Consider the following 24,371-nt stretch of genomic DNA (forward strand, 5'->3'; position numbering starts at 1 on the left):
CGTGACAGGGGAGGGTTGAATTGGATGATACGAAATTGGGATGAGAGAAAAAAATATAGATAATGGGAGAAAAAGTGGATACAAAAAAAGGAAATACCCTCAAGTTGAGGCTGCCTGTACTTTAACCTCATGGATGATGCAGTATTGGACTTAGAGAAGAGCGGAGATCCAAAATAGAAAAAAATTATTATGGTTATGGAGACTTCTTAATCGTAAAGTATTACGTGAGCCACACGAAGCTAGGAGGCCTTGCCTCTGTGGAAGCACGCGTCACCTGTTGAATGTGGGACGTGGAGACGATGGGTTCTCTCTTTAGACGGTACGGCTGGAGTAAAGCCCTCACTCGCACCACTGTACTGTGCTGTGCTGTACTAGATGTGCTCAGTTCTGGTTCATGTGTTTTCTTCTGGACATCACACAGTTCTGCCGCCTCGTGATTCTGAACCTCTCTTACCTCCGTGACACCCCCGAGGCATGCAGCTATAGAGATCAAGTCATACAGAATAATGTATTATGCTACCGTTATACGATATTGTGTTGCTATACCCGTTTAATTCTTCATGAATGTTCTGTAATGTCTTGTCTAAAAGAAATTACATGCATTTGAAAGCTGGTACTTGTTTCTTTATTTATGTTCTGTATTTATGGCAGTTGTAGTATTAAGTGTAGACAATTATTTAAATGTTTTATTTTATTTTTTTTTACATAAAAAAAAAAAATCTCAAAATGTACATTACCAGGAATGCCAATTGACCGTGTACAAAAAAAGTATTGTATTATAGGCAATCTCAAACCCTGCCCTCTTTTCTTGATTCTCCTATCGCACAACTGTTGTTTCCCTAAGCAACAGTTGTGATTGGAGGATCAAGAAAAGAGGGCAGGGTTTGAGATCGGTCAATTATCTAGAGACGCAATGTTACACTACAATAGAAGGTGCTCATAATATGTTACTGTGTAGGGATGGGCAAAACTCACAAACTTGCTATTCGATAAGTCACCGGGAACTATTTGAATACTAATCGAAAAAAATCAAACTTAGTGAAACAACATGGCTAACATACTGTTCTCCCAGCTGTTACCAGACCAGCTATGCCACATGGCTAGCTAGCAAGCTTGATTGATTGATTGAAAACTTTATTAACAGATTGCAGAATGGGTACAGTACAGCTCAATACATAGCTGTACATAGCTGTACCTAGCATGTCGTTCAGCGGTGTAACAGTTAATAGGGTCCCCTCTCAATACACTAAACAGTGTAGGTGCTGGTAAAAAAACAAGGGAAATATATTTTTTGAGACAAAACAATATTCAAACTATTCGATTTTCTTCATAAATGAACCACGATTAGAATATTCGATGCCCATCCCTAATACTGTAGTAATAAGTCATACTGGGAAAACAGTTGGCTTCACAAAAGACATTAATAACAGATGATGATCCATTAGGGAAAACAATGACAGTATGTCATACTGTTCTCTGATAACCAGTTCATATGGTAAACCCAGACTGGAGGAGTAGACCTCAGAACTCGGTCTTACTACAGTCTCTCGTGTTCATGTTCTGTCCGTCACAGTTTCTGTCATGAAGCGTTGGAGACATGTGAGAAAGCAGCTGTGATCTTCTCTCTCAGTCCCGCCATGGAAATCAAGATGGCCTCCTGTGGACGACAAACACTTGAATGAGAACAAGCATGAAAACAGTCCAGACCCACGGCACAAACTAACGTTCTGCACAGCCAGTTGTGGAACATGCACGTTGTTTGGTTACACTTATGCCTCATCCGGTTGCTAGGCAACCTTTCAAAATTCACACCAACAACTGTAACTAGGAGGGATATGAGGACTGTGTATGTGTAACTAGGAGGGATATGAGGACTGTATGTGTAACTAGGAGGGATATGAGGACTGTGTGTGTGTAACTAGGAGGGATATGAGGACTGTGTGTGTGTGTAACTAGGAGGGATATGAGGACTGTGTATGTGTAACTAGGAGGGTTATGAGGACTGCGTGTGTAACTAGGAGTGATATGAGGACTGTGTGCATGTGTAACTAGGAGTGATATGAGGACTGTGTGTATGTAACTATGAGGGATGAGGACTGTGTATGTGTAACTATGAGGGATGAGGACTGTGTATGTGTAACTAGGAGGGATGAGGACTGTGTGTATGTGTAACTAGGAGGGATATGACTGTGTGTATGTGTAACTAGGAGTGATATGAGGACTGTGTGTATGTGTAACTAGGAGGGATGAGGACTGTGTGTATGTGTAACTAGGAGTGATATGAGGACTGTGTGTATGTGTAACTAGGAGGGATATGAGGACTGTGTGTATGTGTAACTAGGAGGGATGAGGACTGTGTGTATGTGTAACTAGGAGTGATATGAGGACTGTATGTGTAACTAGGAGTGATATGAGGACTGTGTATGTGTAACTAGGAGGGATATGAGGACTGTGTGTGTAACTAGGAGTGATATGAGGACTGTGTATGTGTAACTAGGAGGGATATGAGGACTATGTGTGTGTGTAACTAGGAGGGATATGAGGACTGTGTGTATGTGTAACTAGGAGGGATATGAGGACTGTGTATGTGTAACTAGAAGTGATATGAGGACTGTGTGTGTAACTAGGAGTGATATGAGGACTGTGTGTGTAACTAGGAGTGATATGAGGACTGTGTGTGTAACTAGGAGTGATATGAGGACTGTGTATGTGTAACTAGGAGGGATATGAGGACTGTGTATGTGTAACTAGGAGGGTTATGAGGACTGTGTGTGTAACTGGGAGGGATATGAGGACTGTGTGTGTGTAACTAGGAGGGATATGAGGACTGTGTGTATGTGTAACTAGGAGGGATATGAGGACTGTGTGTATGTGTAACTAGGAGGGATATGAGGACTGTGTATGTGTAACTAGGAGGGATATGAGGACTGTGTGTAACTAGGAGCATATGAATTAACTGCAAATGTAAGGCCTTTTAAGCTAATTATGAATTCCATACGTTTGAATACCCTGTCGAAGTCTTTTAGAGTAGTTTCCCCCCAAAATACTGAACGTGACTCAACGGACTCTCCCCTCACCTCTGTACGTATGGTCCTGCTGCCCTGAGAGGGGCAGGTGTTGAGGTACAGATCAAACAGAGCGCTGGGATCAGTCACGTCCAAGTTCGGGTCGGTATCTACGCTGGCCTCCAGTCCCTGTAGACCTCCAAAGACCACTAGGAGGTGCCTGAAAAGTGAAGAATAAAGACGTGTGTACATAGTCTCGACGTGCAGGCCACGTACATCTTTCATAGTCCTGGCGTACCAGCGCTATGATCAGCGTGCGCGCTGAGCCATCATTTCAGTACATGTATGCAGTGGTGGAAAGTAACTACCGTACGTATTTTTTTTTTAACTCAAGTACTGTACTTGAGTATAATATTTTTTTTGACCTACTTATTCTCCTCCTTTTTCTGTGCTTTTTTCTCCCATCCCAATTTTCCTCTCGTGCCAATTCTCCCTCCCCTGTCCTGATCGTTGCTCGCATGTGCCCCCCCACTGGCCGGTTGTAGGGAGGATAGAAGCCTTGCATCACATGTCCCCTCCGATACATGGAGGCAGCCAGTCACTTCTTTTCACCTGACAGCGCGGACTCTCATTGGCGAGGTGTAACGTGTGGGAGGCTGTCTTTGCTGTGCAGGCGCCCTGACCGACCTGTAGGAGTCGCTGTTTACAACAACCAGACTACCACCCATCGACTCCCATCCCGCTGACTCTGCCAATTGAGTCAGTATGATGGCCAGCCCAAGCAGGCGGCAACGCTGACAGCCGGATTCGAGGTACTTGAGTATCATTTTTAAGTACTTGTACTTTACGGGAGTATCTTAATTTTAGGGAAATGTGTACTTTTACATTGTATTTTTTACTCCACTACATGCATCTCTAACCCCATCAGCTACTAGTTACTTTGAAGAGAAAGATTTTGCATAGAAAACATGGCAAGAATTGATTAAGTACTTTCAAATTTGAAGCCTGCCAACTTCAAGAGTTGTTGAATGTAATCAGAGCAGTATAACTGGACTACATACCACTTTAACCTTTAGAGGTCAACGGTTCGAGGATGGAACCCACTGGAATACACAAACATCATGTAGAACACATTCTTTTACTTTCGATACTTAAGTACATTCAATATCAAATACTTCTCTCTTTGTACTTAAGTATGATTTTGAATGGAGGACCTTTACTTTTACTAGAGTACTATTTTATCTGGGTCTGGGTATTTCTACTTTTACTTAGGTAAAGGAAATGTGTACTTCTTCCACCACTGTGTGTATGCTAGGTACATGAGGACAGAAACATAGAGTTCCACATAGGCTGTCCATGCACCACTCTATGTGGTCTGATGTTACTGCATCTTTTTTAATCGACATGGACCCTAGTGGACTCCAGTCCATGTATAATGCTACATCTGGACAATGAAATGGTCTTAAAGGAACGTTATGGGAAATGCGCTTAGTCTTACAGTCTTCTCCAGAGACAAGATTTCCTCTGTGCATTCAGTAAAAAGCTATCCGGCTGCAAGCTAGCTTAGCTTAGCACAAATGAACGGAAGTGGATGCGTAGCGGCTAACCTAGGTGTTAGCTTTCTACTGAACGTACAGAGAGGAAATTGGTATCCATCTTCTTATCCGACTCTGGAGAAGATGGTAAGCGCATTTCCCATAATGTTGGCAACAGTAGTTTACGATATAATAATAATATATATATATATATATATATATTTTTTTTTAAAAGGTTAAAGGCCCTGAACTCACCTGAATGACGAGAGTGTACTTTGGTCAATGCAGCTTCCTTTTTCTGATGTGCCGATTGTCAGATCGTAGCCTTCTTTATAAGGACCTTCTGTGAACACAGTACCTGCAATCCACACAAGGACAGCAAAGAGGGTCAGGTTAATTCGAGGAGGGCCGATACCGGTATCGGTTACGGTTATCAAGCCGATAACAGGCTAAAATAAAGTATTGGTATCGGGACAATTTCCCTCAATACTGAAACTCAACACCAAGAGAAGAATGAAGGCATGGAAATGAGAGAAAGATGGTAGAAAATGTATCATATCTCAATGATTTTTCTCCAATGACCCCAAACTAATGGTTGACGTCTATTGATTGATTGATTGATTGATTGAAAACTTTATTAAAGACAATACAGTACGGCTTATACTATTCAGTAAAGTTATTGGATCAGATCAGTAATCGATATCGGACGATAATTAAAAGTATGGTATGGGTGCATCCCTGACAGGAACGGGTCACAGGTTCGTGGCGTCACTACATGGTGGACCTACTGAGACTGGAGGCCAGGCGGACGCTGTAGCCCCAGTAGAGACCTCCCTCTGTCCTGGGCAGGTGAGGAGCCACCACCACCCCTTTATGTGGTCTGATCTCTGTGGAGATAAGACACTTTTGTTAAAGATCCGTACACACTTAGGGGCATTTTGTAGATCAGGGGATCTGCAGGTTTCAACAAGTTCAATTTAACACTTTTTAATAGCACTTAGAGCTAAATTAAATACCAATCTCACGACCATACTAGCAAAAAAAACATTTGTTCCATACAAGCTCTCGCCAGATGCACCTCACTCTCAGTAACCCCACATAAAAAAAAATTAACTTCAATACAAAAACATGTCATATATTTAATATTATTTCATCTGCCGACAGCCAGGCTCCCCTCCCCCCACTTTTTAATACCCCGTAGATACCCTGTAGATGTTTAACCTGAATCCTAATGTTCTGTTTCGAGGTCATGTGATAATCTTAAAACTCTAAATATAAAACCTACCAACCTGTTCTGTGTCTTGAGAGCTCTCGATACACGGAGGTCAATTTTATGTCTCAATTATTACGTCATCCTCACGACTGAACAATAGGATCCATGTTAAAAATCACCAAAATGCCTCTTTAACTGCTATGACATTTAGAATGTTATGTCTAGTTACGCTGCTGGCCAGTATGACTACTACCATACCTGCATCATTCACTGTACATTAATACTACAACTCTGTACATACATATGATTAGTACTATTACTCAGTAGTACAAATGTATATATTTTATACCCAGTTTAATCACCTGTACATTGTATATTACATTTGCACTCTGGTTGAATGCCAAAACGTATCTTTGTTGTACTGTACTTGTGACAATTCAAATGACAATAAACGTGAATCTAATCGAATCTTAGAATGTCAATCTGCTCAAAAATACCTAGTCAAAACAGACGCCTTACAAATTACACACATTACCAAAAAAAATTTAAGAAGAAACTGAAATGGTTGTATTCCGATAGGTGGAGAAATACCTGAATACTGTGTATGATCGAGGCGTACAGTGACTCGTAACCCAGCCTGCAGCTGCTTGTCAATCTGGACCTCCTGGAGGAGCAGACGGATGTGGTTAGAACCTTTATTCATACAGCAACACCAATACTATCAGTTATACAACTATCGCACACTGGGTAGCACATGCAACATTAGCAACAACTGCTCTTTTCATGACAAAAAAGCCCAACGGTTCCGACTGTGGGAGAATTTGGAAATGCTGGTGGTTATTCTGTCCTTCCCAACGACGTAAAGGATTCTGTGATTGTGTAGGTTGGGAGGTGTAACCCAATACCCACTATGTTATTTCCATGGCCTATAGGAAAGTGAATCGATCAATATTTGTGAACATGAGCTACTCTCTCTTAAAGCCAGAAAACTTACGAATCAAAACATGTGATGTCATAAAGTCTGCAGCGGCTCCATTGACAATTAATGGGAGACTGATTTTGTGGAGCCACAGAACATTTGTTTGATTTTTTTGTATGTCCAAATGGGCTGTATTCTACAGTAGTGATCTCAGTTCTGAAACTGAAAATGTACCTATGAACTCGGAACATTCTCTTGGGTGTCTCTCAGTGTCATCTGTCAAATATTTCCCAATTCATCATCTATGGAGCAGTTTCACACTTTATACAAGTTTGACTTTTAGCACTCTAGTTTTTGGGTTTGGCAAAGAGTTGCTAGTTTTCACTAATGTTATTATTATTATACCAGAGAAATAACATGTGTGAATTCTTAAATAAGGTGTAGTCCCCCTGTAACAGTGATGTGATATTCATTCATTCATTACATTTATATATTGCTTTTCTAGACACTCAAAGCGCTCCCCACAATGTAGGGTGGAAATTGCCTCCTTCACCACCACTGGTAGCACCCAACCTTGGGCTATGCAGGCTCAATGGCTGCCGCCTGCCATACAATGGCACCCGGCACACATCACACTACACAATGGCTGAACGGCTCAGGAGACAGGGATTGATATCAGCCAATTAAGGGGAAGGGATGATTAGGTGGCCTTGATGTCAGAGACCTGATTGGGAATTTGGCCAGGAACGTCGGGGAACCCCCTACTCTTTGCGATAGGCGTCCTGGGTTCTTTAACGACTGAGATTCAGTCAGGACCTCGGTTTAGCGTCTCATCCGAAGGACGGCACGCGCAGCTATAAAGTGTCCCCATCACCGGAACAGGGGCATTGTTACTGACTAGTCCAGAGGACAGAGTGCCCCCTGCTGGACAACAACACCACTTTCCGACAACGGCCTTGACCGGGGCTCGAACCGGTGATCTTCCGATCATGAGTCCAGAGCTCTACTGATGTAGCCACGCTGCCGGACATCCGATGCTTACCTTCCTCATTCCACAGTTGACTAAGGAACCTTTCCCTGGCTTGGTGGGCCTGTCCAGAACTATTCCCTCCCGATACTCAGACTCCTCATCTATCCTCATGTGATGAGGACTGTCCAGAGGATTGAGCAGACCTGGTGAAACAAGCACCAGAGTATAATAATAATAATAATAATAATAATAATAATAATAATAATAATAATACACTTTATTTGTATAGCACCTTTCATACAAGCCCAAAGTGCTTCACGGGAGTAATGTAGACATAAAATAGACATAGGCATAAAATGGCAATAGAATTGGCATAATTATAGACAGAGAAATTAGCAGAGAATTGATATTAAAACCTCCTGAAAGAAATTGTAATAGATTTATGACATTGAAATCTATAAAAAGACTATTAGCAGGTTTCTAACCAAATAAAAAGCAATGCATAAGAATATACATAAAATGAGCATAAAATAGACAGAATAAAATAGTGCAATAGTGCAGTGCAATAGAATAGCTTTAATTTACAGTACAATAATCATAGTGTGGATGATGTAATGAGTCTAAGTAGCAGAGTGTATTAAAAGGCTAAGGTGAAGAGGTAAGATTTTAGCTTACTTTAGTGAGGAGGAATAATTAAAAAGCACAATATACAATGCTATCACTTTAAAAGAGAGAAAGAAGAAGTGTCAGAAGAGTAGTTCATATTTACCAGCATATTGTAAATCCTTATGTTTTGGGAAAAACCACTTGCGTAAATACCTGGTAGAAGGGAAAGATTATCATCAGAACTATATCATAAAAGAAGATGCATCGATTTGATATTGGGGTCAAAGGTCAGTACTCACTGTGGACATTCTAGGTACTGCAGGATCCTGGCGAGCTGAATACAGGCTTGACCTTTCTTCCCAACACCATTGAACTCTCCCTCCACGGTCCTAGACATAAGACATAATAAATGTAGTTGCCGTTTTAATAAGTTGGTTTTGAGCCGATAATTATTTATATCACTTGAAGCATTCGTGTGTATCGGCACGCCCCTTAAAATGATACTTTTCTTGAGTCACTTGTGCACTCAAAATCATATTTAGCTTGATGTCTCGAGGGTGCGTTGGTGAACCAAGTGTGCCCTTACATGACATCATCTTCCTCTTCGTCAAATATGACGATCTCGTCGACGCAGAACACGGCACACGCCCTGGCTATCTGCCCCGCCAGGTACGTCCGGAGTTCTGTGGACTGGGCGTTGTCCAGGACGGAGCCGGGCAGGGCCACGCTCACCGTGTACGGCCGACCTGGGAAACACATTGACCCGTTACTCTATTTCTACACCACACACCGCTGGAAGTGATCCAAGGAGGCGCGTGGGGAAGGCGTGTAGTGGTGGCAGTGAGGTTACCTTTGTTCTGGCTTGGTTGCGGCGCTTTCTCCTTGGCTTTCTCCTTGGCCTCCTCCTTGGCCTCCTCCTCTAGCTGCTTCTCCTTGTCCAGCTGTTTTATAAACTTGGCCTCTTTAATTTGCTTCTTAGCCTCTTTCGCTGTCCATCGGGAAGAAACACTGGTTAATTTAGTTAGATAGATAAGATACTTTATTCATCCCCTTTGGGGTACCTTATGTATAATAATAATAATAATAATAATAATTCATTTAATTTATATAGCGCTTCTCAATAACCCGAAGTCGCTGACAATAGTCGGGAGCAAAAGTAAAAACAAAGAAACAAAAAGGAAAGAAACAAAAACAAAGAAACAACAAATCTCTATCTCCAAAGTTTTTAAGCTTGGATGTCGGGACAGTGAGGGAGGCAGTGGAGGAGGACCGGAGGGAACGAGTGGGGCGGTAGGGAAGAAGGAGATCAGTCAGGTAGGGGGGGGCCAGGCTGTGGAGGGCTTTGAAGGTGAGGAGTAGTGTTTTAAAGTTTATGCTGTTTTCAACCTTATCTAAATACGGTTCACGTTCTTACTGTTCTTTTTTTTTTATCCACTTTTTCTCCCATTTTCTATATTTTCTCCCATCCCAATTTCGTATCATCCAATTCAACCCTCCCCTGTCACGAACGCTGTTTCTTGCCTCCCACAAGCCGGCTGCAATGTGGACTAAGTCATACATAGCACAAGTCCCCTCCGGTACTTGAGGTAACAGCAGTCACATCTTTTCACCTGCGCAGCTCGATCTCTCAGTGGCGAGGAGTAACGCGTGGGAGGCTCACGCTGCCCCCGACACTTCCTGATTCTACTGCGCAGGCGCACCAACCGACCTGTAGGAGTCGCTGTCCACAACGCCCGATCCCCACCCATCAGTTTCCCACCCCCTAATACGGCCAATGTGTATTAGTACGGACGACCAGCTAAACTGAAAGCAAATGTGGAGCGCTGGGCTTGAACAGGCAAGCCCAGCGTCTCCAGATTTTGTGGCGAGCGCCTTGCCCACTACGCCACGTAGCCGCCACGTTCTTACTGTTCTTTATATCGGCTGCACGTCTTCCTTCAGTGAAACAACATCCAACTCGCCGCTCTTAAGAGTCAAATTAGTTCAAATGTTAAAGAAGGAGCAAAGCAATGAGGTGAACAAACAATAAAGTCAGAACTTAGTTAAAAAGCAATGAGGTGAACAAACAATAAAGTCAGAACTTAAGTTAAAAGATCAATAAATTAAGATAAATTAGCATTATTGCACATTCGCTAGATGCATGGTGATGTGTGTATGATTATGTAGGCTAATATCATCATGAATATTGTTTGGGCTCTTTGTAATTTAAAAGGAGGCAATTTGTTTACTTCAGAAATGCGTGTGAATTTGGGTGACAGTTCTAAAACACCTACATATTTTCCCCCTTACCCGGCCGGAGTAATATCTATCCATCCAGATGGTCGGAACTCGGATTGTAGTTCTCAAAGCACGAGCAAGAAATCTTTTCAAAGCAATGTCCCTTATTTCGAGAAATCATGACCCGGTTACTCAAGATAATCCACAGACCTGGTTGTGAGTAGTCTCACCCTCACGTAGAACCATTTTCTACAGAACTACAGCCCCACAATAATGAATATAGAAGCCATTCCGCTCCATTGTATTGGAGTGACTGCAGATAGGTTATCTCCAAAAGTAAGTGAATCACACCAACAACAAGATGGATTAGTAGCACTCTGGCTAAGGGGGGATTTTGGGTGAACTGCACCTTTAACTATAGCCTATAATATAGCTAGAACTTCTAGAGGCATAATGCCTCCACGTTTCCCATTTGAGGGGCACTGTTTCTCAATCTCCACACTAAACAAACTAAGATAAGATGTTCCTTTATTACATAAACATAACTCAACATTTAGAAGAGCTTGTGCAAAGAAGCCTATTGTTGTATATATTTTCTTTTTGCTGGCTTAAACAGATGTAGAGGCAAAGGTGCACCCAAACTAAGAGTATCCAGTGTGTGCTGCGACTATCTCTCTGTTGACAAATTGAGAATGACCAAAATAACATTGAATGGACGCATGAAGGACGTTGAAATAATAATTGTCAAATTTGAAAAACCTACTTGAACCATCAAACTTTTGGTAAAGTAAGTTATGTTGTTGTTTTCACATGTTACTCACATTCCGCTTTACGTTTCTTCCAATTCACCTTATCATCGCCCTGTAAAAACGGTGTCATTGAATGTACAGTGTGATAATAATAATAATAATACAATACCAAACTACAACAACAGAATAATAATACTATAACGTTAATACCTGAGAAAAGGCAGATTTGGGGCTCTTCGCTTCAGACATGTTTCCAAGCACGTGAATGCGTTCGAATTACTTCCGGGTTCAGTATTTCAAAGTAAAGGTTTTTCTCTACAATGTTTGGAAAAAGCCAGTCTTCTTCTACTTCTTCTTCTTGTGATTTCCGGCAGTCGATCTTCTTCTTCTTCTTTAATGTCGGGTCGCAACGACAGAAAGGCGCATACCGCCACCTCCTGCCGCTGGGCCAATAAGGCAAGATTCCGGCAAATAAAAGAAAATAATAACAAAACAAAACAAAAACATAAACCCAGGATAACAAACACTACCCAGCCCTAACCTCACCTCCCTATCCTACCTAATAAACTTAAACCTAACCACAACAAAGAAATTAACTCACTCCTGTCCTACCCCCCAACAATTCTGTGGCCTTACACCTTAGGATGTAGGCCTGTGTCCACAAGAAATTCCATGACAGCTTTCACCACTGCCCTTTGCTGTTCCTCAGGTCCTAATATACTCCTCAGTGAGATGCAAGGCAGCCCTGCATCCAGTACTGCAGTGAACAGCACCCTCCTCTCTGATGCATATTTCGCACATTCCATAAACACATGTTGCACAGTTTCCTCTGCCCCACATTCACACAGTCCATTTTCATACTTCCCAATGCGGGCCAGTCCCCCGCTAGTCCACAGTGTCCAAACCTCAGCCTTGTCATTATCACCTGTTACCTTCTGTTGTTCCCCAGAGTGACGTTCCCTCCCCTAACACTATTCTGCAAGCTGTAATAAAACCTTCCTCTCTTTTCTCCCTCCCATTCCTTCTGCCACCTTCTGGTAATCTCCGCCTTTATTTCACTGCGGTATTCTGATACCCCCAAGGCTATGCCTACATCCACCTCCTCCCTCCTCAGGGCCTCTTTGGCTGCCAAATCCACAGCCTCGTTGCCCTAAAGCCAAAGTCAAAGTTTTACATCCTAGTAAATATGAAATAAGGGTGGCTAGGTGGTGTAGTGGGCAAGGCACTCGCCACCAGTGTGGAGACGCTAGGATTCGCGTGTTCGAATCCAGCTCTCCACATTGTTTTTCAGTTTGGCTGGTCGTCCGCAGTAATACACATTGGCCGTATTACGGGGAGGGAAAACTGAAGGGTGGGGATCGAACGTTGTGAACAAGCGACTCCTACAAGTCGGTTGGTGCGCCTGCGCAGTAGAATCAGGAAGTGTCGGGGGCAGCGTGAGCCTCCCACGTGTTACTCCTCGACACTGAGAGATCGAGCTGCGCAGGTGAAAAGATGCGACTGCTGTTACCTCAAGTACCGGAGGGGACTCGTGCTATGTATGACTTAGTCCACATTGCAGCCGGCTTGTGGAAGGCAAGAAACAGCGTTCGTGACAGGGGAGGGTTGAATTGGATGATACGAAATTGGGATGGGAGAAAATATGGAAAAATGGGAGAAAAAGTGTATAAAAAAAAAAAGTAAATATGAAATAAATACAAGTGAAAATATTTGTTAGATACATGTAATGGAGTGAAAAGGTGTATCATTTCTTTCCAATTAATTAACACCCAATACATTTATGAACTTAACACAATGCCCTTATTTGCACAAAGTCATTCATTCCAATGCATTATGCCCTTATTTGCACAAAGTCATTCATTCCAATGCATTATTCATTTACTTTTATTTCCCAAGTAAATCAGTACAGGTGTGTCATTGTAATTGTGAATTTCAGAATAAAAGATTGTCTGCCTGATGAAGGTTGACAGACCCAAAGTCATTATATTAGTATTAATTCATAGTTTTTAACCTGACAGAGTGTAGCTCTTCCTACCCACTGGAATTAAAATTGTGCAACTTACTGTATTATACATAAAAACTATTGATCTATAGAAAAATATGTAAATGAAAAGAAATTTCACAGGCAAACATTTTCAGTCATGAGTGTGTGAGGACAACGAGCTGTCCTCAACAACACAGAATTAGCAGCTGTGCTCCCTGAGATTGCATTTTACCGTGCAGTTCTCATACACCCCTCACATAATCATGAACACAATTATTAATCTAGTATTATTATGACAAAAGAATGAAATGCTGAATATGGCTTAGTTCAACTGATGAAGAGACAACATAGACCAGTTTGACTGGTTTGATAAAGGTTGGACGGATCAATAGATGGATGGATGTCTAGCTGGATGGATGGATGAATGGATGGCTAGCTGGATGGATGGATGGCTAGCTGGATGAATGGGTGGATGGCTAGCTGGATGGATGGATGGCTAGCTGGATGAATGGATGGATAGATGGCTAGCTGGATGAATGTGTGGATGGCTAGCTGGATGGATGGATGGATAGATGGCTAGCTGGATGAATGGGTGGATAGATGGCTAGCTGGATGAATGGGTGGATGGCTAGCTGGATGAATGAGTGGATAGATGGCTAGCTGGATGAATGGGTGGATGGCTAGCTGGATGGATGGATGGATAGATGGCTAGCTGGATGAATGGGTGGATGGCTAGCTGGATGAATGGATGGATAGATGGCTAGCTGGATGAATGGGTGGATGGCTAGCTGGATGGATGGATGGCTAGCTGGATAGATGGCTAGCTGGATGAATGGATGGATGGCTAGCTGGATGGATGGATGGCTAGTTCGATGAATGGATGGATATCATATCATGGCTAGCTAGATGGATGGATGGATGGCTGGCTGGCTGGATGCCTAGCTGGATAGATGATGGATAGATGGCTAGCTGGATGGAGGGATGGACCGATATATATATATATATATATATATATATATAGCAGAACTGTGTGAGCGTCACATTGTTGGGTCTTCACTTCTCACTGCTCCACTTTTTCAAGATGTCCACTGCAGCATTCAGTGTAGCGTCCTCCTGTGGGGAGCAGAGTACAGGTGAATGAAGGTCTACAGGTAGTTATGTACAGCTGGTTATGAGGTGAATGAAGGTCTACAGGTAGTTCTGTACAGCTGGTTATGAGGTGAATGAAGGGCTGCAGGTAGTTATGTACAGCTGGTTATGAAGTGAATGAAGCTGGTTATGAGGGTCACAGAAATCAACAGAGTTTTGAAACTCTATGGAATTCTAATTTGTGAAGATGAATGACACCATCTTCTCATCTATGACAATTTACCTTGACAAAACAGAACCGTATATAGTTTTCAAACTCTTTGCCGTGCTCTGGGCTGTAGAACGCTGAGACGGGGATTGTTGCCAAACCCTGCAGGTAAAATAATGACAACGTAAAGAAATAGATCAGTTCAGTTCATCGTTTGAAAAATACAGAAAGCTTCCAAAATGAAGCACTAACTACATCACACCAGTTAGATTATGGTGTTTCAAGAGTAACGAAAACACTATGCTTGTGTTGTGTAGAACGAATTAATCCTGAATACGTACCTTCTCTTTAATAAGCCACTTCACAAATCTATGGTCGAAGGCTTCACCCTGAGTGCTTGAGTCACTCAGGTCAATCTCTGTTAAAAATTCAAAGCCAAGGATGTTACAATTAAACCTAAAGGACAGTCACAAAACAGAAAGCACTCAAAGAAGGGGGGCACATTCACAGTCAAAGTGGAACTAGAACACTTATACTAAAGCCTCAAGTGCTCGCATACAGCTACACAGGAAGTTCAGGGTCATGTCACCTCCTGAACGTAACTCCAAGGCAGGGCAGTTGCTGCAGCAATATGATTGAACATGCACCACCAGCAGAAAAGGTTGACATGTTTGCATTATGCATTATGCATTATTATTGCATTGCTCTTATTCTGTCTATTCTATACTCATTTTATGTATACACTTAATGCATTGCTTTTATTTAGTCAATTCTATGCTCATTTTATGCCTGTCTATATTTATGCCAATTCTATGCTCATTTAATGTTTATTTGATTGCCTAAGACTTCTAAGACTAAGAAGTCTACATTACTGCTGTGAAGCACTTTGGGCTATGGAAGGTGGCGGTGCTATACAAATGCAGCTTGTTGATATTTATTATTATTATTATTAATAAACTACTGACTTTTCAATCATGGATGTCACGTGTCAATTTGTATTCTTCTTCAGTAGCATGTGACAACCTACATTTCCAACGGAAAGATAACCAGTCTAGTGATACTCACTGACGGAGGAGATGTCAGCGATCATGAAGTAGCCTCCCTCTGGCAAGATGGGCTGTAAACCCACACTCTCCAGACACAGGGCCAGCTTCTTCCTGTTGTGGAGCAGCCTCTCTGGCAGCTGCTGGAAGTAGCTCTCTGGAGTCCCAAAGTGCTCGTATTCCCTCTCGAAACCACGGGCCACTGCCTCCTGTGGGATGCAGGAGGATTGGATGAAAAGGCAGAAGATTTTAATTTCAGTGGTTTAGATAAGATAAGATAAGATATTCCTTTATTGATCCCCTTGGGGAAATGCAGCATGGGGGGGGGGGTACAGGTAGTAGAGGACATGGTACAGGTCATAGAATTATAGTACAGTGGAGAAGTAAAAATCTAAATAGGCAGTGTAAACAATATAATGAACTCTGGACATGTGCATAAGGGCAAGTAGGCAGTGTAAAAAGGTCAAGGTGCAAGATGAGGGTATGTATGCCCTCAGTTATATTTGCCCTATAATAAATATAGTTACAATATATACGGTACATACAATCTAATAACTAATATCTAATCTATAATATATATAATCTAAAAATGCTAAATGCTAAAAATGCTAAATATATGCTCTGATGAAGTATGTATACAGTGTAAGATTCTGATCAAACTGGCCAGTATCACGTCTTCGTCTGTTTGGCCCTCCATCCAATTCCTCTGCGTTGTGTACTTTTAATGGTCCTGACGTCTCCGATACTGGTAGATAAGATCCTTATCTTCCCCCGTTAGTGCAATCCATAAACCATAATACTTCCCCACCTCCGTAAGAATTCGACACTTCGACAACGTGAAATACCTTACAAGGAAAAGCGTGGTTTTATTTCTCTAAACAGAAACCTCAGCTCAGATGTTAACAGATGTTATTGTCCTTGAAGAGTCTATTCTAATGATCTTTCGGTGTGTTCAGATTATCGTCCTTTTGCTGTTCAGTCCAATAGTGTTCAGGCCTGTTCGTTAGCCGAACCCTCCTCGTGTTAGCCGAAGCTACTGTAATGATGATGTGGCATTCTCCCTCCCCCCCCCCTCCGTGGTGGAGGAGGAAGAGTCTCTCCTCTGTGTGATCTCAGTCCTACTCGCTCTTGGTCAGATTCTGGTCTGCCTTACACCCGGAAACACCGTTCGACTTATAGAGGTTCGTCGTCGCAACGACGGCCCCGCCTTCTGGTTGTCATGCGATGTGTTGTCATGACAACTGCATAACCTTTAACACTAATAAACTCACGTTTCATTAAGATGAACCTCTCTCCCTCCTGTCCTGGGAGACAGTACACTCTAATCTCAGATGTTCTTCTAAGGAATTCATAACAAAACCCTTGCTGACGCGGCCTGTGCCTGTGAAACCACTGGTTCCACCACCGTTCTATCACCGTCTCCTGCTTCCATGCACATTTCGATCTACCATTTTAGCTGTGGTCATCTCTCCCCAATCTATACATCACATACATTGAAAAAGCACCGTTTTCTCTCAACAGTATACACATAAGGTGCAGTATGCATAAAGTATGTATGACGTTTCCACTGAACCAGAATAATATGTGTGTTGTCTTGAGGAGCTTTTATAACTCTACATATTAGATTAGATTGAGTAAAATGACTAATTATATTTATATTGTTCGTTAACCTGAGCAGCTGTTGCACAGTGGTACACAGAGTTCTGATGGACGGTTTTCAGGTGTTTCAGGATGTGCCCAGATCCGATAGCCCAGCCGACCTAGCAAACAAGATGTAAGCGGTCAACCACATGACTCTCTAGAGCAGAAGGCTAATGTAAAACATTGAGTGCTGCTAAAAACATGAATAAAACAATTACCTTCCACCCCGTGGCACTAAAGGTCTTCCCAGCGCTACCGATAGTGATGGTCCGTTCCCACATGCCAGGAAGGCTGGCTACATGGGAAACACAATCAAACAAGAGCCAAGAGGTAAGCTGAGGTACGTTCCTTTTTAACGCGTCTACTGAGATGACGACTCCCTTTTGCGGAAGTTTCATTTCATCCGTTTTAACTGTTTTTTTTTTTTGATCCACTTTCTCCCATTTTCTATATTTTCTCCCATCCCAATTTCGTATCATCCAATTCAACCCTCCCCTGTCACGAACGCTGCTTCTTGCCTCCCACAAACCAGCTGCAATGTGGACTAAGTCATACATAGCACAAGTCCCCTCCGGTACTTGAGGTAACAGCAGTCGCATCTTTACACCTGCGCAGCTCGATCTCTCAGTGGCGAGGAGTAACGCGTGGGAGGCTCACGCTGCCCCCGACACTTCCTGATTCTACTGCGCAGGCGCACCAACCGACCTGTAGGAGTCGCTGTCCACAACGCCCGATCCCCACCCATCAGTTTCCCACCCCCTAATACGGCCAATGTGTATTAGTACGGACGACCAGCTAAACTGAAAGCAATGTGGAGCGCTGGGATCGAACAGGCGATCCCAGCGTCTCTCAGCATTCGTGGCGAGCGCCTTGCCCACTACGCCACGTAGCCGCCCTCCGTTTTAACTGTTTTAATGTAGAAACCTTTTTTTTTCTTCTTTTTTTACATTTGATAAATGTTCTTCAAATGTGATTGTAAAAGTGAGTCACAATTATGTGGTCAAATACTCTGTACTAGGACTTATGCATTGCAGGAACATTATTATTTGATCAATATCAATTTAGTTAGCTGTTCAATTAGGCGTGTATGTACAAATGTGTGGGCATATAGTTGTGTACAGTATTCTTAGCTATTTCACATAGTTTGATTATTGGATATTGGATTATTGGATATTGGAGCTTGTCTTGTGTGTGTAGTGTACTACTGTGTCATGTTTACTTGTAACGCCATGTTATGATGCAAGTATTACATCTGTGTATGTGTGTACTAATCCTTTGTTACGTTTACTTATGTTATGTTATGATGCAAGATTGAACCTTGTGTGTTGCGGGGTCGTTGTGCGTGGGGTGGGGCTCTCGGTGACATGGGAGGTAGCAGGCTTGGCTCAGTGGGGGGGGAGTCTCCTTCCCTCCCCTCTACTGGGCCTGGCCCAATTAATTCAAGGGACCCGTGTCGCTGGGGGCCCGGCTCCGCGCATATCGGCCTGGGATATGGGGGAGTTCTACGGGCTTAGCTCAGGGGGGGGGGGGGGGCATCGTTTCCGCGGTTTGGCCCGGGAGAGTGGGGTCTTGTATGTTGTGGGGTCGTTGTGCGTGGGGTGGTGTGCTTGGTGACATGGGAGGTAGCGGGCTTGGCTCGGTGGGGGGTGGGGGGGGGGGGGGGGAGTACCACCCCCTCGCTCCTCTACTGAGCCTGGCCCAATTAAATTCAAGGGACCCGTGTCGGGTGGATGGTGGGAGGGGTCCCTCTTATGGGGGTCTGGGAGGCTGAACGCAGCCGTATTCAAGGAGCCCATGTTGGTGTATTGTTGTGTTATTGATGTCGTTGTAAGTGTTGTCTGGGTGTTGTGTGTCTGTGTATGTTAATAAAAAAAATTGTTTAAAAAAATAAAATAAAAGATTGAACCTTGACCTTGTGGTTTCCCTCCAACAGGTGGGTGATGATTGATGAACGGTTTCAAGTACTACTACCCCTATTACTACTACTACTACTACTACTACTACTACTACTACTACTACTACTACTACTACTACTACTACTACTACTACTACTACTACTACTACTACTACTAATACTACTACTACTACTACTAATAATGTCATTCTGCATCTGTGTGCATTTTTCAATGTAATTGAATCTGTTCTCGGTCCTCACCTATCTTCACATGCTTGGCTCCATCGTATGTCAGCCACTCATATACCTCATCACTGAAGCAGACCACGTCATGCTTGATACACAGGTCAGCAATCATCTGCAGCTCTTCAGTCTTGTACACCTGTGCAAGACACGGACGGACGTGTAAAACTGGTTCACAGAGACACACACTGACGTGTTGGGACTTGGACGAAAGAAAGTCTAAAACAGTAGTTCTTGATCTACATTTATATTATACAGACAAACTCTGGTGAAACAAACCAAAAGCTTAATCAAATTATTATTAGCTGACGATGTGAAATGCAAAGCCTTCACTGAACACCAAAGAAGGCTAGCAAACACAACAAGAAACCTTTGTATAGAATTTACAAAAGTATAAAAGTAATAATTTAGTTTGATAATAATAATAATAATAATAATAATAATAATAATAATAATAATAATAATAATAATAATAATAATAATAATAATAATAATAATAATACACTTTATTTGTATAGCACCTTTCATTGCATCCCAAAGTGCTTCACAGCAGTGATGTAGACACACAATAGACATAGGCATAAAATGAGCATATAATTGCCATAATTATAGGCAGGCATAAACTGAGTAGAGAATTTACAAAATAAAAGCAATGCATGAAGTGTAGACCGAATAAAAGCAGTGCAATAATCATAACAATAGACATAAAATGAGCATAAAATAGATAGAATAAAATAGTGCAACAGTGCAATAAAATAGCTCTAATTTACAGTACAATAATCATAGTGTGGATATAATGAATCTAAGTAGCAGAGTGTATTAAAAGGCTATACGGTGAAGAGGTTATGTTTTCACTGCTGACTTTTGAAACGATCTCAAGGCACATGACGGCACTCACTCCATGGCAACTGGTTGAGGACCACTATAGTCTAAAACACACTGGCAGACGTCTGACCTTTCCTAATGGGTTGTTGGGAGTGTTGATGACGATGACTTTTGTGCGTGGGGTGAATTTACTGGCCAGCTCCTCGGGGCAAAGCACCCAGTCCCCGCTGGAGAGCGCCCCGCTGCCCCCCACCTTCTGGAAGCAGCCCAACAGGGGATACAATCAGCCACATGTATGAACTAAGACCATAGAATGAACAATACATTATTCTATTTATATGACTGAGACCGTACGATTCACACTTTATCAGTCAGTATCGTAGAAGAGACAACAGCTATGTAAACAAACACATATTTATCTGCAGCAATGCATTTATAGCCAAAAGATAAATACATCAACAACAAATTATAACTGGTATTATTAACTTTTCTCACTGATACGTTTTTTTCTGCACCAGTTCTTTAACCCTTTCACTGCGACAATACGGAAGGTTAACCCTTTCAATGGCACATGACAAAGGGTTAGAACCCTTTCACTATACCACACTACAGAAGGTTAACCCTTTTACTATCACACTACAGACGGTTGTAGTGTGATAGTAAAAGGTTAACCTTCTGTAGTGTGGTAGTGAAAGGGTTAGGAGAATCAATCCCAGAAACAGAGTCAAAATGATCAAGCTTTATTGACAACGCCACCAAAGTCCAGCAACCAGGAGACTATATAGCATGCTGGGAATTCCATTTTGTCATTTGAACCCTTTCACTGCCGCACTACCAAACGGTTAACCCTTTCACTGCGACAATACACAGAATGTTAAACCTTTCACTGCCACACAGCAGCAGGTTAGTGTGATGGTAAAGGGTTAACCTTCTGTAGTGTGGCAGTGAAAGGGTTAAACCATGCAGTGATGCTGGTGATGTAGGTGTAGGTTGGTGACTACACCTCTGTTGCTCTATTCAAGGAGGATACACTTTGATAACTCGGAAGGAAAGAGAAGGGGGGTGAACACTCACTGGCCTGAGAGGCACATAGACAGCCTTCCCCCCGGCCATTTTCACCATTGGCTGGTAGCAGTCAAAGAAGGGTTCAACAATTATGACCTGAAAAACAAACTGCTGTTAGATTTAATTTTATTATTATATATATATTTATTTATATACACAAAGCCTTTGTTTACGTTTAAAAAAAAGAAATTTACAAAACATTTTTATACACATGAGAAAAAGACACGCAAAAACAGTTATGTATTATGTATTTATTTATTATTGGGTTGAGTTCATAACCAACCATTCTTGGCCTGTAGTCTGGTCACTATATAGGCAATTTTCTCAAAGTCAAATTAATTTCACTTTCAATGTGTTACTTATTGTAAAATAAAAGGGATAAAGTCTTCACAACTTGCTTGAATGCTCAAACTGTAGGTAATTACCTTCACAGACGGAAGCCTTCACAAGTAAAATATTTCACAGTTAAGACTGTGTCCTTATTCTTGTAGATGGATCCTAGTTTGAATTTAGCTTCTCAATGTGAAATGTGAATGTCATCTAGTCTTTAATCCAAATGCCTAGATATTTCTATGCTGGCTATATGGACTGAACTCTAATTTTTTTTTTATCCACTTTTTCTCCCATTTTCTATATTTTCTCCCATCCCAATTTCGTATCGTCCAATTCAACCCGGTACTTGAGGTAACAGCAGTCGCATCTTTTCACCTGCGCAGCTCGATCTCTCAGTGGCGAGGAGTAACGCGTGGGAGGCTCACGCTGCCCCCGACACTTCCTGATTCTACTGCGCAGGCGCACCAACCGACCTGTAGGAGTCGCTGTCCACAACGCCCGATCCCCACCCATCAGTTTCCCACCCCCTAATACGGCCAATGTGTATTAGTACGGATGACCAGCTAAACTGAAAGCAATGTGGAGCGCTGGGATCGAACAGGCGATCCCAGCGTCTCCGCATTTGTGGCGAGCGCCTTGCCCACTACGCCACGTAGCCGCCCTCGGACTGAACTCTAATTTAAGGGATTGGATCTCAAACCATTGTGAGCATTTATGATGAATTGAAAATGGTGGACCCTGATGTAAACAAGACGAAAGTCTTTCTCTGGTCTGCATCCCGTTAACAATTGTGTGTATTGAGCTGTACTGTATTGTACCCATTCTACAATCTGTTAATACAATTTTCAATCAATCAATCAAACAGCATATTTCTTATTGTTCTGAATAGTTCTAAGGATCACAAGTGAATATAATTAATATGTTAGGTAGGGATGCACAATTAATCAAAGTTTTATCAAAATCGCAATATGGCCTTGTGCAATTTCTAAAAGGAGGCTGCGATATTTGATACAGGTCAAATATGTGTCAAAATAGCATTCTAAATTATGTATTGTGGTGTTGCAGAGAAACAGGTCTACAAATCATTACACTTTTTAAGGAAATGTTTTTGTTTGGTACAGACCCCTGCAAGAATCATGAGCATTTTAATACTTGACTGGGGTGGTCTTGCAATTGATATTGAAACAGTGGAGATACTTACCTCATCTCCCTCATCAACCAGAGCTTGGAAGGTACAGAAGAGAGCCTGGTAAGCTCCAACTGTAACAAGAATGTCCTCCAGAGGATCAATCTCTCGTCCCACAATCCTACTAAAGAATTTTGCCAGAATCTTCACAAGAGGGGGGTGGCCCTGGAGAGGAACAGTTAAATGGTGAGACGAGGCTCTCCCTCATACAAAGCAAACTGTGCTTCTCATTGTATGTAGTGATCAAATGTATTTTTCTTACAAAAGCACGGGTATACTGGTGCATTTCACACCCCCCGCTCACGGCTTTGCAGAAAGCCTCTTGGAGGTAACTTGGAGGGGAGAAATCAGGAAAACCCTGTCCGAGATTTACTGCTTTGTAGTCGGCCGCCAGTTGTGTGAACTCAACCCTGTTGATTGATAATAATCCATGATCAAGCAGTTCCAAGCAGCAACTCCACCCCCCCCCCCCCCCCCACCTCCTCCAATGTAGTTTATTCATTAATGTATACTATTTTTCTTTTTACTCTTTTTGTATCAAACAGTACTGTATTTGTAAATCTGGTATGTCATAAATGTATAGATGTAGCAGTACTGTATCTGTATGTCATGTATGTCATATGTTATGAATGATGAATTGAAAATGGGGGACCACCCTGATGTAAACAAGACGAAAGTCTTTCTCTGGTCTGCATCCCCTTAACAATTGTGTGTATTGTATTGTATTATTGTACCCATTCTACAATCTGTTAATACAATTTTCAATCAATCAATCAAAACTTGTTTTCAATACCACCTGACTTACCATATATTTTTGTCGACACCATCTAATCTGCGTGCATGAAGTTGGCGTGACATGATTATCTGAAAGTTTGTGAAGATGTGTCAGCTGACAGTCCATATGCACGGTGTTAATCATTCACCATGAAAGTACTGCGGTAGGCTACGACACACACACTCACCTTGTGTCTTAGGGTTATTTCTCTGCTCTGACAAATTATTACTGCTGCAGATATTCTTCTTAATATACAACTCGGATCTTCTTGATAAGGCTCCGGTGTTCAGACCTTACAGATGGTGAGAACAGTTCAGACTTCACAGTGCATGCATGCATACTGTCACAATACATTTCAGAGAAGTGTCACTACGAGCAGACTGCACTGTGACATTTGCCTGAAGTAGGCGACACATACTATGATCTGAACAGAAACTATAATGAAACACTTTGCCCCAAATATTAGTTTTTTTTACTGTAGTAGTAAGTATGGCACTTTACCCCGAAGACGCCGTCAGGATCACTCCCCCCCCGCTATGCAATCAACTGCAAGACAGTTGAAATAAATAATTCTATTTCCGGTCTGAAATTTACTATAATGTCAAAATAAAGGTCACCATATTTCTGTGTCAAATGTATTAACAAATTAAAAACAGTGAAAGGTTTTAAGAAATTATAGTGGAAGCTCTCCTCTTGAGTAAACGGAGTAGGCCTACCCAGAGTAAAATTTGACTGCAGCGTTTGCCCTGGACCCTCTTTGCTTCTGACTGGCTTTACATAGCAGTAAAAACCATAATATCCATGGAGAGCTTCCTGTATCATTTGGTTTATGTATTCTATCAGTCTTTTTCCCCTATATATATATATAATG

The 24,371-nt window shown here is 42.1% G+C and overlaps 2 protein-coding genes across 3 annotated transcripts; both read right to left on the reverse strand.

Annotated features, from left to right (window-relative positions):
- Positions 1-759: 759 nt before the first annotated feature.
- On the reverse strand, positions 760-11,483 carry spout1 (SPOUT domain containing methyltransferase 1). The gene is made up of 12 exons (XM_084324420.1): positions 11,425-11,483; positions 11,287-11,326; positions 9,099-9,236; positions 8,835-8,994; positions 8,548-8,637; positions 8,412-8,461; positions 7,715-7,845; positions 6,345-6,417; positions 5,329-5,427; positions 4,796-4,898; positions 3,078-3,225; positions 760-1,657 (listed from the first exon to the last, which is right to left on the reverse strand). The coding sequence occupies exons 1-12, from the start codon at positions 11,461-11,463 to the stop codon at positions 1,580-1,582; spliced, it is 1,149 nt and encodes a 382-aa protein (XP_084180546.1). The 5' UTR covers positions 11,464-11,483; the 3' UTR covers positions 760-1,579.
- A 1,650-nt stretch (positions 11,484-13,133) lies between these two features.
- Positions 13,134-24,018, reverse strand: kyat1 (kynurenine aminotransferase 1). 2 transcript variants are annotated; one of them, XM_084324419.1, is made up of 14 exons: positions 24,002-24,018; positions 23,688-23,792; positions 23,531-23,589; positions 22,988-23,135; positions 22,741-22,890; positions 21,216-21,302; positions 20,272-20,397; positions 19,335-19,455; positions 17,398-17,474; positions 17,209-17,298; positions 15,561-15,747; positions 14,837-14,913; positions 14,571-14,657; positions 13,134-14,311 (listed from the first exon to the last, which is right to left on the reverse strand). In XM_084324419.1, the coding sequence occupies exons 3-14, from the start codon at positions 23,581-23,583 to the stop codon at positions 14,252-14,254; spliced, it is 1,263 nt and encodes a 420-aa protein (XP_084180545.1). In that variant the 5' UTR covers positions 23,584-23,589; positions 23,688-23,792; positions 24,002-24,018; the 3' UTR covers positions 13,134-14,251. The 2 variants fall into 2 exon arrangements, with proteins under 2 accessions (XP_084180545.1, XP_084180544.1); XM_084324418.1 differs by lacking the exon at positions 24,002-24,018 and having other exon boundaries at positions 23,688-23,935.
- Between the last annotated feature and the right edge of the window lie 353 nt (positions 24,019-24,371).

This window comes from Notolepis coatsorum (genome assembly GCF_963971535.1).
Source record: "Notolepis coatsorum genome assembly, chromosome: 11".
Taxonomy (NCBI): domain Eukaryota; kingdom Metazoa; phylum Chordata; class Actinopteri; order Aulopiformes; family Paralepididae; genus Notolepis; species Notolepis coatsorum.

What these genes read in the sequence shown, in the direction of transcription:
- spout1 (XM_084324420.1), bottom strand. Translation starts at nt 11,463, where the DNA reads ATGTCTGAAGCGAAGAGCCCCAAATCTGCCTTTTCTCAG. An exon ending in CAGTACCTAGAATGTCCACA is followed by an intron (nt 8,462 to 8,547) that starts GTGAGTACTGAC and finishes CCCTTCTACCAG; the next exon opens with GTATTTACGCAAGTGGTTTT. An exon ending in GCAGGACCATACGTACAGAG is followed by an intron (nt 1,658 to 3,077) that starts GTGAGGGGAGAG and finishes TGTCGTCCACAG; the next exon opens with GAGGCCATCTTGATTTCCAT.
- kyat1 (XM_084324419.1), bottom strand. Translation starts at nt 23,583, where the DNA reads ATGTCACGCCAACTTCATGCACGCAGATTAGATGGTGTCGACAAAAAT. An exon ending in ACCAGTATACCCGTGCTTTT is followed by an intron (nt 22,891 to 22,987) that starts GTAAGAAAAATA and finishes GTTCCTCTCCAG; the next exon opens with GGCCACCCCCCTCTTGTGAA. An exon ending in CCAACAACCCATTAGGAAAG is followed by an intron (nt 19,456 to 20,271) that starts GTCAGACGTCTG and finishes TGTCTTGCACAG; the next exon opens with GTGTACAAGACTGAAGAGCT.